Source organism: Corvus brachyrhynchos, unplaced genomic scaffold (genome assembly GCF_000691975.1).
Source record: "Corvus brachyrhynchos isolate BGI_N302 unplaced genomic scaffold, ASM69197v1 scaffold72, whole genome shotgun sequence".
In the NCBI taxonomy this organism is placed as follows: domain Eukaryota; kingdom Metazoa; phylum Chordata; class Aves; order Passeriformes; family Corvidae; genus Corvus; species Corvus brachyrhynchos.
The window spans coordinates 957,163-958,429 of record NW_008236763.1 but is presented as its reverse complement, the minus strand read 5'-3'; the positions used below and the strand labels follow the sequence as shown (position 1 = coordinate 958,429).

Genomic DNA, 1,267 nt, shown 5'->3' with positions numbered 1-1,267 from the left:
CGGGCGAGGTATCCGGGCCCTGCGCTGGTATCGTCGCGGCTGGCGGTGACACTCTGCCGGGTCTGGGCTCAGCGGGGGCTGCGGGGCTGGGGTCGGCCCGGCCCCAGCCCCATGCTGTGGAATTTGCTGGCTTGAAGCTCTTGGACCTTTGTTAGGTTTTTTCTATTTCCCGTTTTTTGGCATCGCCTCTCACTGCTGCGCTTCTGGAGCTGCAGCTTTGGCCTCTGCTGGGAATGCTGCTGCTCCTGGTCCCTGAGCAATTGGTTTGTACTGGGATGTGTGGAGATTTGCATCCAGTGCCAAGTGACACTGCTGCTACATGATTTGACTGTTCAGAGGGATGTGACTTCCCCGGTTTTGGCCAAATTTGATCAGTTTTTCCTTTCACATAACCCAGCTGGATACCTGCAGGTTGGGCTGGTGGCAGAGGCCTGCAGACATGAGAGAGCTCACCCTGCCCTGGGGCACAAGTTTGCCTTTCTGAAACGTAAATCTACCCTTGGGTCGGGCTTTGTTCTTCTCTTTTGATATATTAAACAGTCTGAGCCCTTGTTTGTGTGGGATGGATGTGCCCACTGGGGGCTCAGATCAGTGCAGAGGGTCGGTGCTGTTGAACACCCCATGAGCTGAACCAGATCCACCACTGTCTGACAGCACCTGGGCACCACGGTGCCCTTTCCCTGCCTTTCCCTGTGACAGTGCCCATGGTGCCATGGTCCTGGAGTGGTCCCTTGGTGCCAGAGTGAGCCAGGCCATCCCTTTGACTCTGACCTGTTACTGCATTTCTCACATGGGAATGCAGCTTCATGCACAGACACGTGTCTGAAGGATGACAGGTGACTGTCACAGCTGTCACTCGTATTCGGTGTTCACTACCACGGTTGTTGGATGTACCTGTCAGCAACACTGGAACAACCCCTTTTCCCCACCCAAGTCCCAGCCCCTGAACCTGTTTCTCCCTGTACAGCTGGGATTTGTGCCTGTGACACCGGTTCCTGGTCTGGCTGCACATTGTGAGGCATGGCAGCGTGTCCTGTGTGCCATTTAGGGGCTTTGTGACAGTTTCCCACCTCTTCACCACTTGTTGGGCTCTGGCTCTGTCTTACAAGACTCCTCCAGGTGAGGAGCTTTTGGTGAGGTTTTGATGAGAAGCAGCTGCGGAGTGTCCTTGCAAGGAGAGGCCAGAGGGAGTAGGGCACAGGCTGGGACAGGTTGTAGGGACCAGACAGATGAACTGTAGGGTGGAGAAAACCTCACCTTTTCCAAT

General features: G+C 55.3%; 1 protein-coding gene across 1 annotated transcript in view; it reads right to left on the bottom strand.

Annotated features, from left to right (window-relative positions):
- The window catches only part of TAF11 (TATA-box binding protein associated factor 11), a 4,041-nt gene extending 3,600 nt beyond the window's left edge, over nt 1-441 (bottom strand). The window contains exon 1 of the mRNA XM_008644775.2: nt 406-441. Coding sequence (XP_008642997.1) covers nt 406-441 — 36 coding nt within the window. The remainder of the gene's footprint in view (nt 1-405) is intronic.
- Nucleotides 442-1,267: the final 826 nt, after the last annotated feature.